This window comes from Terrapene carolina, unplaced genomic scaffold, assembly GCF_002925995.2.
Source record: "Terrapene carolina triunguis isolate 2854851 unplaced genomic scaffold, T_m_triunguis-2.0 Scaffold67, whole genome shotgun sequence".
Classification (NCBI taxonomy): Eukaryota; Metazoa; Chordata; order Testudines; family Emydidae; genus Terrapene; species Terrapene triunguis.
Window position 1 is genome coordinate 35,126,175 of NW_020664418.1, and position 14,889 is coordinate 35,141,063.

The 14,889-nt window shown below is 39.4% G+C and overlaps 1 protein-coding gene across 3 annotated transcripts in view; it reads left to right on the plus strand.

Annotated features, from left to right (window-relative positions):
- Positions 1–14,889, plus strand: part of ADAMTSL3 (ADAMTS like 3) — a 274,210-nt gene that overhangs the window by 171,034 nt on the left and 88,287 nt on the right. For all 3 annotated transcript variants that reach the window (XM_024202466.1, XM_024202467.1, XM_024202468.1), the window contains 3 exons: positions 137–211; positions 9,455–9,612; positions 13,386–13,497. In XM_024202466.1, coding sequence (XP_024058234.1) covers positions 137–211; positions 9,455–9,612; positions 13,386–13,497 — 345 coding nt within the window. The remainder of the gene's footprint in view (positions 1–136; positions 212–9,454; positions 9,613–13,385; positions 13,498–14,889) is intronic.

The following is a 14,889-nucleotide window of genomic DNA, read 5'->3' on the forward strand; positions in this document are numbered from 1 at the left end:
ATATTATTTTAATAGAAAAATTGTGGAACCTGTTAAATATTTTCTGAGACACATTTGACAGTTTTCAGTCTAGTTACGTGATGTGATAATTCCCTGGTGCAAGATCATTTCTAAAACAGTTTCTTAATTTTCCTAGGGGAAGAAATTGTGATTGCTATACCTCATGGGAGCCGCAGTGTGAGACTTACACTGAAAGGACCAGCACACCTTGGTATGAACAATTTTTTATATATTATTACTAGGCAGAGAATAAAACCAGAACCTTTTATCTGAGTGCATCCAAACTTTAAGTGTTTTGGCAAGATCAAAGCCTTGATTCCTCTTCCCATTTTTAATTTTCAACCCAAACTGTTTGTACAGAATATTAACATTACATTGATTTTGGCTTGTTTTCAAAGAAGTCGGTTTAAAAATCACAATGGTATGAATATATGTGTAGTTATGGTTTCTTTATAATGCTGAACTGTACAAGAATTCTTGTACAGAGTATCTAAAATAAAGTACACTGTTCACGAGACTTGGAAAACCTTCCATCAAAACTATGTTCAGTGGAGGACTGAATGGGCTTTAGATCAACAACACGTATATACACCAGTGATAGGCACTATTTACAGATCTTTGAGAGAGAGAGAACTGGTAATTGGACTTAGAGCCCAAGTAACCAGTTCAAATCCAGAAAAGGCTGACAATGACCCAAAATGGGTTCCATGGCCTGTGTGAAATGAGTAAAGTGGTCTCAGTCTAGTTCCCCATGGATTTGTGTTACAAAACCTACCATTATTACAACTGGGATTAATAGGTACCTCTCTTGGCAGTCTTAGTATAGAGGCCAAAGAATGACTGACCATGGAGTTTTGAGGGCTTGATCCTGCTAAAGGTGTTAAGCATTCTTCCCTTGATTCATCAAAGCACTTATGCACATGCTTAACTCTTAAGTGTATGAGCAGTGTCACAGAAATCAATCCCTAAATCTGCTGCTCAGTAAAATAAATAAATGAAAAAACAAAGTCTGAGCAAAGTTAAAGGATGCAAAGAAAACTAGTAAAGTAACCTACAAAAAGCCAGTGCTGGAACAAAGCCAAAGGAGGCTCCAGGTGGCTCCCACGCCGGGTTTAATCCTGGGAAATGGGAAACGCTAGTCAATGAGCACCCTCTCCCGCAGCTGGCCAGTGGGTGCCAGAGACTCCCAGGAGAAGCTACCTATTGTCCCTTGGTGAGTGTCTCCCTCCCTTGCTACTGTGACTGTCCCTCTTTCACCACCGGCCTCAACAGGTTCCGCAAACAGTTGATGCAGGTGTGTGGTACTTCCTTTCTAGCTATTGGATGTGTAAAATCTGTGTGTCTTTCCCACCTTTCATCAAGAGTTTGGTGCCTTTGTGAAGCATTTATTTCCAAATGTTTTCCAGTGGCTCTTGGTTACGTTTGTGGTTATTACTTAGAATTCATTTCTTTACTAATGAGCAGATTTTCCATATAGAACTTATCATTTAAATGGAAAGTGTGAACATCCTCACAGACAATGAAATAAACTTTTTAATCTGATATTTCAAACAATATTTTATTAGTGAAATTAAAATATTTTAGGGCTATTAGTCTGAATCATGATGATAAAAAGGACTTTTATTGCTGTGAGAAGTGTAAACAGCGAGAATGAAACATATTTTGCCTCCATGTATCATACGTTTCTTCTAAGACAATGTCATCATGGTTTTATTTAAAAGAACTTTGAATGACATTAGGTTTAAATTTTAAGCTGAGAACATTAATGTAACCACTGAGTGTAACATTGAAAGGTTCCATTAATGTATAAAATAAGCTATTCTTCCTCCCATACTAATTGTCTACAAAAGAGAAACTTCTATCAACATAAATGATATTGCTTTTAAAAAATGTTGCAAGAGCTATTTAAAGCAGTGGTCATGATTAGTTCATAGCAGAACTATTGTTCTCTGACTTTGTTTTAGCCTGTTTTAATTATTAGTACTTGTAGAAGGGAGATGATTGTTGCCTCAGCTTCAATGAATCCAGTGGAGCCAGTGTTCCCCAGCTACGTTGCTATTTTTAGCACACTGGCTCCAGTAGAGCTAGCCTGTGTCTGTCTACTCATGCTGAGAAGCGCACTCCCAGCTGCAGACATACCCTTGGGGTAGAAAGCTTAAGAGAGGCTCCTTTTTTCCTCTTACCCTCTCCCCAGCCAATCCCTCTGCAAATCTGGGAGGAGTCACACATTCATTTCGCACTCCAAATTCATTTAACCTATAATCTTAAAAATGACAAAAGTGAAAAAAGTGAGTGCTGGGCAGAAACAACAGTTTTTCTCACTCTGTGGTCAAATCTTAACAGTAGAGACACATGGAAATGTACTACTGGACAATCTGCCTGACCCCCTCCTATGACTGAAGTGTGTTGATGTTGTAAAGGTCATTTAATGACAGAGCCAAATGCTACTCTGTTATTCTCATGCAACTCCATTGACTTCAGTGAGAGTGTGTTGGCATAGTTATGGGCAGAATTTAGGAAAACTTATTTAAAATACCAGACACTGTTCTGGTTGTTAGAGGCTCTCTTGTTGGTTTGTTTTGGGGTAGATTCTCTCTCTTTCTCACAGTTTTATTGCCACCCATGTCGGAGTATCTGAGCACCTTCTATGTAACATCAATAGCAGTAGCCATGTTTCTAGTGGACTTCATAGAGCAGGGGTCGGCAACGTGGGAAGTGGCGCAAGCGAGGGATGTGCTGGCCGCGGCTTCCCGCCGCCCCCATTGGCCCAGAACGGCGAACCGCGGCCAGTGGGGGCCGCAATCGGCCGAACCTGCCGCGCCAGCCGGTAAATAAAACTGGCCCGGCCCGCCAGGGTGCTTACCCTGGCAAGCCGCGTGCCAAACGTTGCCGACCCCTGTCATAGAGTCTGGCATTTCTCCCTTTTAGGGTTACATTTTTGTGCAGAGAGGGGAGAGGAAAAGAATTGAGAGGTTTGGGAATAAAAGCGGGTTTTGAATTGTGATAGCCACTTATGGTGGAAAGACTTTCTCAGAGAAGAAGGCTTTGCAGTATTTCATAAAGATGATCAGACTTTGGATTTCTCTGATCTCCTCTGGAAGATAGTTCCACAGCTGGGTCTCCTTGACAGAGAATGTTATGTCCCAGCTTTCACGTGTTTCATCCTGGTCTTTGTGATCTGCATTGTCCCAGAATAGCACAGCTGTCATGGTGATTCATAGATTTAAATTTGGTCTTTCATGTAGCAGGTAGCAGATTCCAAACAAAGAAGTGCTCCACAAAATTGGTTTTGTCAGTATTTAAGCATGCTGGAAAGATTCCACTTTTTTTGTGTATTTTGTGGACAGTTTAAGATGTATGACATATTATTAAGCAATCAGGAGGGAGCTCCATTACGCTAGTCTCTTTACTAACACATAAGAAACCCTAGTCCCTGTCCTTGGGAGCTTACAGTTCTCATAGTCTCGCTTTTTAATGCCTGTGTTTTGTGAATAATGCAACAGGCAACAGCATTGTCACTTTGTACCTAATTGGTTTATGAAACAAAGTGTTTTGTTTTGGAATAAATTACGGGTTTTCTAATAGTTATTTAAAAAGCTTTAGAATCAAAAGTAAGACAGAGTCCCCTGAAAATAATCCTCCTGCAGAAGAAACAGGAAAACCAGAAGCTAATATTTTTACAAGTGGCTAATGCTAGATAACTGAGTTCATGAACTTTGGGAGAGTGAGCTTAACTAGAAGAAACTGAAAGAAGCTGTATCTTTTCCCCCTTATGTGAATTTCTACTTTAGATGATGCTACTTGCATTAGTTGAGCTATTAAGTATTTAGCCATACATACAAATACTTGTTTTTCTTCTTGGCTAGTATTAAAAGAAGTAGCATGCAGTTTATAATTGGAAAAGAATAACTGCTTTTATTCCAGGGTCTCATTTTCCCCTATGTGAAAATAATCTATGCATGAATTTAACATGTAGAATGTCCTGCACATTCTTACGCTGGGCATGGAATAGCTATCACCTATGGATTTCCCCCCATTTAACCAACATATTCTCCCAATATCTACGCAGAAGATGGGAGATCACACAGGGCTTCCTCGTGAACGTCCCAAGCCACTGCAGAGCTGCTGAGCAGTACTGGCTCCTGTGCTGCTGAGCCCTACGGGCTGCAGCCTGCCTCTGAAAGCATAGGGATCCATTTTTTCCAGGGGATCCCTCAACCACAAATTCCCCTCTGGAAAGAGAGGTTCTACATTGTGAAGGGGAAAACAGCACAAGATAATACAGCCCTGGGTCCTCAGCATAGTTGATAACCCTGAAGGCACCAAAACAGATTAACTCAGCCTTCGCCTGTATAAACTTGGTCTGCTTTCCTCAGGGGTGTGTCAAGGAGAGAATCTGTAGGAGCCCAGCTGGGTTTCCTACCCCATCTGACTCTGTGAAGTTGGAACCCTCCGTTCCCCACCCCGAAAGGCTTCCACGGGTCAGGGCTGGGGAGCATGCTCTGGAGGTTTAGCTTCTCACTTCTGCAGGAGCACAGGGCTCAGAGTTCTTTTGAGTTCTGGGTGAGTGTTTGATGAACTCTTTTCCTACCATTCCCGTGGGCCAGGCTGTGGACTCCTTTCTCAGCTAGCAGTTACTTACTGCATTTAAATCAGTGGGAGCACTTGGGTAGGTAATTGTTTCCCAATAGGAATAAGGGGTTCCCAATCCAGGTCTGTGTGGGTAGTAACTTTATATATATACATACAGCTCTCTAGATGTGAGTGGTAAAAGTAGGGTTAGTCTAAATATTTTTTTTTTCAGAGAACCATTTGCTGAAGCCCCCTGGAAGGTTATTTGTAGATATTTCCAGATGCCTAGATGGTAGCCTGCACAAAAGAAAAAAAAAATCCTCAGTGTCTTACCTATGTATTTTCAAAAGTAACTTTATAATGTTACATGTCAGTTGTTTGATTTTACTCTGTATGGGACGCTTAAGATGACAGGCAGCAGCTTAGGCTGAGTGAGAATATATTGCAGCAAAGGTTATCTATTGTGCTGTGGAACAGTTCTTCATCTCACTCGGTTACACATTTCCTTGGAAAATCTGAGTAGCTGGTTCTAAGTTCAGCAGAGATCTCTCCCTGAAATACAGACTGTCTCTGCACAGCTGTATCTTACAAATTGTTAAACACATTGAATTCCTCCCTGGTGTAGCTCTGTAGACTTTAATTACACTTGCTGGCATTGCACCAAGGATGAATTTGACCCCTGTATTTTCAGATTGTCAGTTCCTAGCCAGTATTCTCAGTTTGACCTTTTTTGTAAATTTTGTTTAATTACTTTATTAAGAAAAGCTTAGAGATTGGAAATGTTAACATATCGATTTGGCTCAGCTCCCGGGATGGATTAACCTTCAAGTGTCTCGCTCCCTTCTCTGATACTCAGGTGTCTTTTTTCATGCTCTTATAAGGCCAAATTCTGAGAGGTGCTAAACACCTGCCGTTCCCATTGACTAGATCTGGAGTTGCAAGTGCTCAGCAATTTCCCTTAATAAATTTCTCTATTGTAGCCATGTACTCAGTTCCTGTAAAATAAAAAAGTCACTGCTGCCCATAAATAATTTTTTGTCTTTTTCTTAGCAGAAGTAAACCTCAAAATGTACCAGTCTTTCTGAAGCCTGTGGCACACAGTGTTTTCACGAAATTATAGGAAAAATACTCAAATAAAAATAATAGAAGGGAAAAGACATGAGAGAGAAACTAAAATAAGAGTTAAAGTACTATAAAATATTTGTTGCTCTCTCTGTGGTTATTTCTGATCTGTTCCTGGTTGTAATTGCTTAGAAAATGGGGCATTTTAATTTCTGATTCTTTTGAGAGCCATCAAAAAAGTAATTATATTCGACTTCATGCTAGATTTCCAACCCATGACCATGCTGGAATTATTTTTTGGAGGAGTTTCTTTTACTGAAATTTCTATCAAGGCATGTACAGGATCCCCTCACTGTTCTATCCATTAGAAGAGTAGAAGACAATCTTTAGAAAGCATTTGGTGGGCACTAGTTAGTTTAATACAGATTTTACACAGTTTTACACCTGTAATTGTTCAAGGAAATGACTGCTTCTTCTAAAGTGACAACTGTATGTCTCCTTTTTTGGTTAGGGATACAACAAGCTACTTTTGTGTCTAAAAAGAGATTAGAAAATGACAGAGGCTGCTTCAGGAATGCATCTCTTACATGAAAAGGAGTGTCCAATAGCCATTTTCCTTACTTTTATTTATGATCTAGGTAATTCTCTAGTGTTAACAGTCCAAGAGCATCACTGCCACAGAAATTAAGTTGAAATTTACAGCTAGCCTATTAGTCAACTCCTAGCTTGGTTTTAGAAGTTTGGCTTCTGCAGGAAATTCCTCTGAGACAGTGTTGGGTCACATGATCCGGGTAAGTATGAGCAAAATAGTAACTCTTTTTAAATAATTTGAGTATAATAAGTACAGTAATGAAAAGTTTTATTTTATGATACAGTATAGAAATTATTGCACCAAATGACTACACTTTCCTGCCTTGTGCCTAGATAGCCATCAGAATTCCACAATCTGTAAAATTCCCAGTATTTTAGACTAACCTTTTAAAATCTAATTTAATATAACCCTGTATTTTAAGGCAAGTTTAGCATAATTTCAGTTTTCCTTGCTCCTGTACAGTCTCCGAGAGTAATTTAACACCCTTGGATCTTATTTCAGTAATGGGATTAGGAATTAAGGGCCTGCTCCTGCTCCTTTTGAAGTAAATGGCAAAACTCAAACCACTTCAATGGGAGCAGGATCCAGACCCTATCTATATCCATATTGAAGAAAACAAACCAAAATGCTTGGATCTGGTAATATTTTAAAGTGCCTTAACAGGTTACCGTTAATCCCTCTTGAACATAGGTATGTATTTTGTAAAGTCTCCTTTTTATTATCCATCACTTTTTTTTGCCATTTTTGTATGATTTGTGGGAATCAGTCATGCCATAGGCAGTCTCTGATTTAAAAAAACCTCCTTACACAGTTCTATGTACTTCATTCCTAACCTAGACACCACTGCATTCCAGGTCATTCTAAAACCGAATCTGAAAATGGCTATGAATCATAGGGTTTTTTTTTTTTAACTAGGTAAATTAAGGAGTAGGTTAATTTCTCCACACTCATTTCCTCTTGGGATTTATTCAGGATTTTAATCCAAGGCTCCAGATTGGGAAGGGTTAGTGTATTTACTGTGCCATATAAACTACATCTCTTCTTGAAGGGTATAAGCTCTTGTCACCAAGAGACCTTTTAAAATATTATTTTAAAGAGTTAATTTTTATCATATAAAATATATCTGCTAACCCCCGAAGTAAACATAGAATTTAACATCTATTTCAAATTAAGGCTTGAAGTTTTGTTTGCATGTCCACCAAATCCCCAAAAGGGCAGATTCTATTATCTCATTAAGACTTAGAATGGCTCAAAAAGCTATTTAAATTATGTCAATTCTTTTTAAAGAAATCTAACAAATTAATTATCTCCCTTAAGCAAATATTTTTATTTTACTTTTAATAGCTGCATATAGTCAGCCTGCCTGTGATCTGGGCAGTCCAATAACTAATAACCAGTGCTGCCTAGATGTAGTGAGCCAAATTCTTCCCTGTTCTAACTCCACTCTTTCAGTGGACCAGTGATGAATTTGGCCCACTGTACCTCATCCAGATTTTTGCAAATGCCTTCTTCCTAGATATCTTGTAAGACTCTATCTTGGGCTTCTAGTAGAACCTTCACAAGGCATTATGGGAGACACTTCACAGAATCCATACAGTGTCAGAGATTATAAAGCCAGTTCCTCAGCTACACTGATCCATAGTCCCTTTGCTGCTGATACTCTTAATTATTCAGTTGGTTGATAAACCAACTCATGAGTGCTGAGGAGTGAATTATATAAATTCAGTTACTCATCATTAAACAATTGCCTTTTCTTTTCCCTTAAACATTCAGTATCCACCAATTTGCTCTTTCCTATGACTACTTCTTTTACTCTGTCATAACTGGACTGAAAAGACGCTTTGGTCAGGACCCTTCTAGCCTGGTTAAGGGCCTACTTTCACCAGTAAACTTAGGTCCCTAAAGAAAAGAAACAGGCACTCCATCAAATGTACAAGTATGTGACAAAAATGTGGTTTACAAACGTTAATTGTCCTATGCATATTTCTTGAAAAAACACAAATTTCTATGTTGCAAAATAATTGCTTTATCCTTTAAAATGTTGGGAGTGAAGGAGAGAAGTTGGCACTTTGGACAGAGAAAAATGAGAGGTGATTAATCCAAAGTCATTTAAAAAAAGATAGTAGGGAGAAATGACTGAGATCCCTTAATTCCTCCAGTCTGATCTCTTGGGGCTTGTCTAAACACAAAAGTTGTACTACTTTAACTGTAATGTTATCTCTAAGGCAGTACAACTTCCCCATTTGTGGACATAGTTTTAAAGGTATAAATGTTCTTACATTGATATAGCTATTCCTGTATGGGAAGAGGAATAAACTTTATTGATATAAGGCACCTTAAACTAGTATAACTGCATCAATGCTAGGGGTTGTTCTGGTATAACTATTTCATTACAAATCACTCCCATAACCGACATAGTTATACAGTACAAAATCTGTGCGTAGACCATGCCTTACTCCGAAACACCCCTTCAATAAGACTGTAACCAACCCCTCATTCCAACGCACGCATTCAATATTGCCTTTCAGCACTGGGCACATACCATGTTATGGAGTGCCCAGAGGTTTTCCTTCCTTAATATCTTCTTCATCCAGTTTCGGACAACATAGGGCAGTCAATATGTGGGAGGTTATCCCATACAAAGTTTTTTCTATCTTTTGGAAATTGTAGTCTACTCTGTTTCTAAGGAATGCAAAATAGCAATGGAAAGGTTTTCATCATCACCTATTCCAAGAATATGACATCCCTACTCGCCTAACTCTTTGTTAACATAGTAAATATTCAGAATTACGTTATGGCTTCCAGATGCTTAGAAGGATAAAAAGATATTGAGGTGGTTGTCCATTGATAGTGGGAACTTCAAGAAATAAATGCGTGTATCAACACCTGCAGTTTGTCCTACTGAATTTATTGCTTGATACATAATATTGAGGCAATTGATTTGGGTTAAATGGTATTAACAGTACTTCTCTTTATATCCCATGTAAAAGAGAGGTGTGATCAGGCAGATAGTTATTGTGTCCAAAGAATGCTGAGCAAACTACTTCATGAATGTATATATCATCCTACAATACAAAAGCTGAAGTGTTCTCTGCTCATGCAGTTTTCCTATGCACAAACCCTGCTACTTCTTGCAAGTCATGATTTGTTCAAATTGCTTTCTGACTTACTTGAAAATAAAAAATATACTCTGTTTGACCTAATTAAATTATATGTTTTCTTTGTTAGTTATTGAGTCAAAGACACTACAGGGAGACCAGGGAGAACACAGCTTTAATGTCCCTGGAATATTTGTCATAGAAAACACAACTGTTGAATTTCAGAAGAGTTCAGATAGAGAAACTATAAAGATTCAAGGACCTCTGGGAGCAGATTTCATTATCAAGGTAGGATATGTGTTTAGGCATGCTGTAAGCTGTGTCTGCCAATATATTTGAAGTATATTGGAATTTAAAGTAAAGGAGAGTGAACATGTTATACTTAAGTGTATGAAACTGTGCCATAGTTACAAGGCAATTTGTATATTCCCTTGTTCTTTATATGTACGTTCTAATGGACCACTGCATATACCACTGAACTATGGCCTTGATACATCAGTCAGATCCATATGGGCACACTCTTGTACTCATTTCCATTGACTTCAGTGGAGGTCTGCGTAAGTGCAGCAGTCTGTGTGCACAAACCTGAATTGATTACAGAGTCAGAACCTTATCAGCTTTGAATAAGCCACTGAGAATCATGAAGGATTTTACACAGTTTTCACACAAGGAAAGATGCAACCAATTTCTTCCACTCATTATAGGAACCTTGTCCATGTCTAAGGATCTCCACCATTATTTACAATGGCATAAGCTGCTGTAAACACTTGTTCTGGCATTCACTTTGGTGGTAAATTTAGTGTTCTATCTTAAAAGTAGATATATGTGTATTAAAAGGGGGGATTGAATGGTGCAACAGATATCAGAAAGGCAAGATTGAGATGAACTGGAAGAGGCAGGCTAGTTGGTGCTAATCTTTTTAGCTTTCTAGGACCTGCTTATCTCACAAGTGAAGGGAAGAGAAGGGAGCACACATCTTAGTTTTTGTTTTAAATTTAAAAGTTTGAATAAACTTGAATTATCAAAGTGAAATTCACTTGAAACTGGTGAAATTCACATGATTTCATTTCAAAGCCATGTTAGAGCCCTGGAAAGGTTTGTAACTCTTAACAAAACCTCCAGTGATCCTGATATGAGTTTCAAGTTAATAAAGAAACCCCAGGATAGGTGAGTTTCCCCTCCCCAAAATAATATGAAACAATCCTAGCCTCATTCTCTTAAGAGACTGAATTTTGTGTCTGAAGATTCCCAGGATCATCAGATTTACAAGTTCAGGTAGGTGCAAATCAGGAGATTAAAGACTACATTTTTAGGAGTGTGGGCAAGGTTTTTCCTACAGGAACTAAGTGTGTAAAGAACATTCTATGTGCATTTGTGCACTGGGTGAAAGCATACCTTATTGTAAATATTGGTTCAATCAGGGGAATATGAAGATGGTGATAAATGTACATGCATATTTGCGCACACATTATTTGTACATTCTTATTTGGTATGCTCAAACACATGAGTCTGTATTTTTAGTCATGGACTCTGATTTTAATTGCCCGTTTTGAAAATGGAAGTTATTAGCATTTCTAAACATTTCCTCTCTATAGTGGTTTGAGCTCTATGCTTGTCTACGTTGAGTTAATTGCAAGGTAAATTATCCTAATTATTAATGGTATGCGGTGGTGTTGTAGCCATGTTTATCCCAGGATATTAGCGAGACAAGGTGGGTGAAGTTAATAAAAGGTATTACCTCACTCACCTTGTCTCCCTAATTATTAAAACATTCCAAATTTAAGATACACTGTAAAATGTTTTTTTTTTCCTGAATTGTTTTCTTTCACTACACCCTCAAATAATTTCTGTATAAGTTGCCATTGGTTAATTGGTTCCTGAAAATTTTCTCTCCCCTTTTGGGTAGTATATATAAGGAATGAACTGCCTTTCTGAGTTTAAAATAATGTTTTATTTGAAGAAGATGCCAAAAGTTATATGTGCATAACACGTAACTCCCAGGAGGGAAGCAAAATTACTAAGCTTTAATACAGTTCATTTATGGCTTCCAATTATTTTTATTGTTATTACTATGTTTTTTTTACACACTAATCACAATGGCATATGCACCTCTTGAAAAAAACCAAACAGTTTACATTAAACTATCCACTAACATAAAAATTATAAGATTTTCCCCAGGAACCATCCATAATCAAACAAATGTCTAATCTGAAAGATGTGCCTTCTCCCAGGCTCTGAAGATTTTTCAACTCTGTCTTTGGTGGATCATGCAAGGGAAGTCAGGGACCCTGCACTGAAATTTCCCGGCCTCCATCCTTGACAGCAGAAAGAAATTGTGATTTTTTTTAAAGCTACTTTTCAAATAAGAGTGTTGCTAACATGGGTATAGATAATTTAGCTCTCACCATTGGTGACAAAGCCTGACTCCTATTAGCTTGACACTTTCATCTCTTTGTGAAGATTCTGAGGGTATTATTCCTGTGTGCATATGGGCCCAGATAGAACTCAGCATTCTGATCTTTCTAATGCAGCCTGAGAAGCATTTGGTAGCTAAAGTGAATGACTGGAGCCTGTCATGTTTTAATTTATAAATAATGTCTTACATTTATAGGCCACACTTCATCTCCAAGATACCAAAGTACAGTACAAATTATATATAGAAGTCCTTTCACCTCCTTTAGGGTAGAAAGTGGAAGCTGTTTTACAGCATGCAGCAACACAACAACAGAATTTAGGAGGCAAAGAGAAGGAGAAATTCTGTCTAATTAAAGCTGCTGAGGTAATTTAGATGGGCAGAATATAACTAGCCAAACTGTAATTTGGCCAGACTCTTGGGCTAACAGCCTTACTGTAGCGAAAAGCACCATGGGATCATTACTGACCCAAGCAACCAGGATCTCTGTTTTACATTTCATCCAAAGGATAGTGTTACAATGCTCCCTGGCAAAATGATGTAGCATTGGTTCAGTGTTAAATCAAAGGGAAGATTGCCACCTCCTGAATCAACAGCCTCACTTTCGGCAGCACCCTAGGTTTCCCTTAGGGTATGTTTACATTGAAATAAAAACCCCGATACCAATTCTCACAGCGTGGGTCAGCTGATTTGAGCTTGCCGAGTGTGGGCTAAAAATTGCAGTGTAGATGTGCGGGCTCCCACTTTGTGCAGTTTTATAGCCCCGCACTCTGAGCCCTGCAAGCCCAAGTCAGCTGACGCAGGACACCCACAGCCATGCCGTGGGTCTTTTATCAAGCATAGATGTACCCTTTGGAGTTGCCCATCCAAGTACTGATCACACCTGGTTATTAGTTATTGATCTGCCCAGGTTACAGGCTGACAATATGCAGCTATGAAACGTGCACAAAAATATCAATAATTTGCCTGTACCCAAGGGAAGGTACTCATCGTTTTTTCCATTGAAAACAAATGATCTTACAAGGTAGTATCTTTTATGGGACCAACTTCTGTTCATGAAAGAGACAGGGTTTCAAGCACCACAGAACTCTTCTTCAGGTCTCTCTCTCATATCCTGGGACCAATACGGCTACAACAACACCACAGCCAAATGATCCTGTGTCATAACTCCACTTCGATGCAGGCCATTGGTTTTGCATGACATAGAAATACACTAATGCACAATATTTTACACCTCAGATATTGTGTGCACATCCAATTTGCTCCATGTCTTATCCGAACATGAATCTGTATGCCCTGTACTCAGTTCAAGTTCTAGACCCATATATTCGCTACGGAATTTTGAAAATTTAGCCTATAGTGTTATAAAGCAGCAGGGCACTTCCAGGAGCTTTGCCAGCAAGGGAAGAAAAATCACCAGAGGGACTTCTCAGCACTGTTACATAATTACAGGAGAATAATTTGAAAAAGGCAACATACAAATGTTTTATTATTAGAAACTTCTGTTTGTATTGCTCCAGTTTTCTGTGTGGTTTCCTGCCTATTGCCATATAGCTCTCTGCATTATGATTACATATGAGTTATGTTGTGAAATGTCATGAATATTGGCATACAGTATACAAATGTGTTGTAATGGAAATCTCTTTAGACCAGGTATACTGCCCCAAAAGACAGTGTGGTTCAATTCTTTTTCTATCAACCCATAAGTCATCAATGGCGACAGACAGAGTTCTTCCCGTGTACTGTAACATGTGGAGGAGGTAAGTAATGGCTGTGGCTCAGGAGTGTTTACAGCTCTGGATTATAAATGGCTGATTTATAATTTTCATACAGTGTTGTTTTTGAAATCAATTAAATAAGTTTATGCTGCTTTGCACGTTAGTGGTTGGTCAGCTAAATAAGTGACCGAGTACAAGGGTAATATCTGCAGTTAATTAAAACATATTAGTCATATTTTATTGTTTTACATACTATCGAATGTCAGTGTGTACATCTAATGAATTACCTTATGAGAAAGAGATCCAGAAAAATAAAGAGGGGAGAGTCCAAGTGATGTGGGGCTAGAAGTGAGAAAGAATGGATTGCAGTCTGAAGATCGCAGGAAGATGAACAAAGAGATCAAATGGGAAGATAGAGATTAAGAGAGAGAAGGGAGGAAGGAGGCATTTCTGGCTATAGATTTAAATGTTAGAGTGAGAATGTTAGAGCAGTGCTAATAGATAGGAAAGTCAGTGGAGTGAAGAAAAGAGAGATGAGGTAGGTGAACAATGAGGCAAAAAATTGTAGACTTGGTACATGGTATTGGACCAAGTGAAGTGGCCAAAGAGAGGATTTTTGACAAACTAGCATACCCATCTTCAGGGCCGGCTCCAGGCACCAGCCCACCAAGCTTGTGCTTGGGGCAGCACCTGGAGGGGGGCGGCGCGGCGCGCCGGCCTCTGCCCAGGGCTCCGGCCGCCCTCCCCCCCGGCGCCCTCCCCCCGGCCACCGGGGGGAGAGCGGAGCCCCCGCCGGGGCTCACTCGCCCTCCCCCCCCCCGCAGTGGGGGGGGTGAGGGCGGCCGGAGGCTTTTTTGCCTGGGGCGGCAAAAAAGCCAGAGCCGGCCCTGCTCATCTTTGCAGAAATAGAGGTAAGTTCCTAAGCACATGGGCAGTATTTTTGCTGTATCAAAAGTATGAAACTTGTGGCTATGTGAAGTGTTTAGAAGATGAAATTTCTAATATTTAGCAACATGAGAAATGTGTATGGAGAAAGGAAGTTGAGGGTCAAAGGTAACATCAGAGTTTCTAGTGGAGCCACCTGGAAAGACAGGAACATCATAGACAATAAAAAGCTGGGAAAGAGGAAAGAGTAAGGGATAGAAATGGAGTGATGCAAAAGAAATGGCATAGTGTTTAAGATCCACTTTTAAAGCTTATTCACTTGACTACAATTTTATTTGCTTTGCCCCTGATTCTCCACTACAAGTGGATGAGGTAGACAGTGGTAGCTGCAGTGACCCCCGTAGGGCACTCTGAACCCCAGCTGGTTGGTCCTGGCAAAAGTCAGACCAGCAGGGGGCCTACTCCAACTTCCACTGCTGGTTTAAACTCTAGAGTTTATACAACCAGGGGATTAAGATAGTGCAGCTCAGTTCCACCGTACCCCCCTCC